Consider the following 1,959-nt stretch of genomic DNA (forward strand, 5'->3'; position numbering starts at 1 on the left):
AAGTTCGTTGTCCGCCGTTGGAGGCTGGAATTTCCAATCAGACGAGTATCCAGCCTGGACAGAAGAAGAAGAAGAAACCGTTCACTATCGAGAATATTATCGCGCCGGACGATGAACAGATTTCAAGTAACTCCGAGGACGAGAAGAGATCTTCGGGCCACCTTCTGGTACCTAGACCGCTTTACGCCGGATTCTCATTCGGCCTGCCCACGAGTAAGGTACCGTACGAGACTGCCACCTGAATTTACTAGATTCGACTAGTGTCTAGTGGATAATTTGAAGCGAACTGGAACGCTGGTGGCGCGACGATCGACGTTCAGACGAGGCGCTAGTGGATACACAGATTCTGGTGATGAATGAAATTAACGGATCCTGTTTGTGCGCTTCTCTTTCTCTTTCTTTCTCTCTCTTTCTATCTCTCTCTCTCGTGTTCTCGAGAAGATTTTTTTTCGAGCGTGAAAAGGAAGGGAAGACTTTTCTGGTGGTGTGAAACTATGAATCGAAATGTTTCAAGAGGTTTTGCTTTTGGAATTGAGGAAATGATTACAGAAGGTTCCTCTTTTAAACTTGATTGAATAGATATCCTGAGGATTTCGATTACTTATAAAGTAATAATACGTATAATTCTGATTGGTTTGCTGTTTCCATTCGAAGAAAGAATTTGATAAATTTTTCAATTAGATTTTTTTTTAAATACAGTTTGTTCAAGTAAAATGAGATATCGTGGCAACGGTTCTGTAGATTATTGGTGTAATACAGTTTGTATGGCATGTTTCTAAGTCTGAAATTTAGGAAGAGTATAAGAATGATGGTATTTAATCGTAGGTGATTATACATGTTATTTAAATCACTTTTGTGCAAAATAAATTGGACAAATGGTCATAGTGATCAAGCTAATACGATATTTTATTAGAATTAAACGTTTGTAGGTATATGTATATACTTACATATATGTAAACCTTTATAAAAATTCTTAATCCACATAACTTATCTTAAAATTCTTGTTATGGATTATTAATATTCAACTGGTTGACTGGTCAATTAGAAACAATGGATAAACTAATTGAATAAGCAGAGTAAGAGTTACTTTCTAAAGAAGTATGTGAAAATTTTGAAAGTTATAAATTTATACTCAATAAATTTGTACGGATACTGGATCATTGCTTAAAAAAATGTTTCTAATTAAAAATTAGAAAAGATTAGAGTCGATATAGTTTTTTTTTTTTACTGAAATTTTTAATATTTAAATTATATCAATATGTTAAAATATATTTCAAATTTCATTTTTTTTATTTATAAATTTGTTTACGAGTCATAAAATAATCAGTGCAAAATTTAACTGATGGCACTGCTAATGGTAAGTCTTCTCTTTTTCCTTTCGATGGAACTTAACTAAGTTTTTTTTTTAGGATGAAATATCTTGAGAAAAATAAATATAATAATATTAAACGTAATTTAAAGGAAATGATAAAATTTATTAATGATGCAAAGAAATGAAATACGGTGTTCGAAAATTATTTGACAGATTTAATGATAAAATAAAAATAAAAATTTGTATAGAATAAAGAAATAAAACTATTATCTATATATATTATAATTCTTCCATAGATTGGTAATCCGTTATGCATCGCACAACAAAAATGACAATCTTATAGATACGATAAATTTTGGTTTTCTCAAATTTTTCTTATAATGTACCAGCATTAAAAATTAAAAACTTAATAATCAAATATAATCAATAATAATCAATATTGATATATAATTCTCGAACACCTTATAGATAATGATAAATCGAGTATAATAATATTTAATGTTTAACAACGTATATGCATTTAACAAGCAACGACATTTTTGCCTGTGTATCATTGTAACATTTTATATTCGTTTTACAACGAAGAAACTTACTTAAGCACAAGGAGTATGAGATTTATTAAAAAAAAAAAAAAAAAAAAAAAAAAA

The 1,959-nt window shown here is 29.6% G+C and overlaps 1 protein-coding gene across 1 annotated transcript in view; it reads left to right on the top strand.

Moving 5' to 3' along the window:
- Positions 1-602, top strand: part of LOC102680555 (forkhead box protein A2-A-like) — a 9,458-nt gene extending 8,856 nt beyond the window's left edge. The window contains exon 3 of the mRNA XM_031513681.1: positions 1-602. This exon is cut by the window's left edge and continues 2 nt beyond it. Coding sequence (XP_031369541.1) covers positions 1-242 — 242 coding nt within the window. The 3' untranslated portion in view covers positions 243-602.
- Positions 603-1,959: the final 1,357 nt, after the last annotated feature.

The sequence above is a fragment of the Apis dorsata genome, unplaced genomic scaffold (assembly GCF_000469605.1).
Source record: "Apis dorsata unplaced genomic scaffold, Apis dorsata 1.3 scaffold_41, whole genome shotgun sequence".
NCBI classification, from domain to species: domain Eukaryota; kingdom Metazoa; phylum Arthropoda; class Insecta; order Hymenoptera; family Apidae; genus Apis; species Apis dorsata.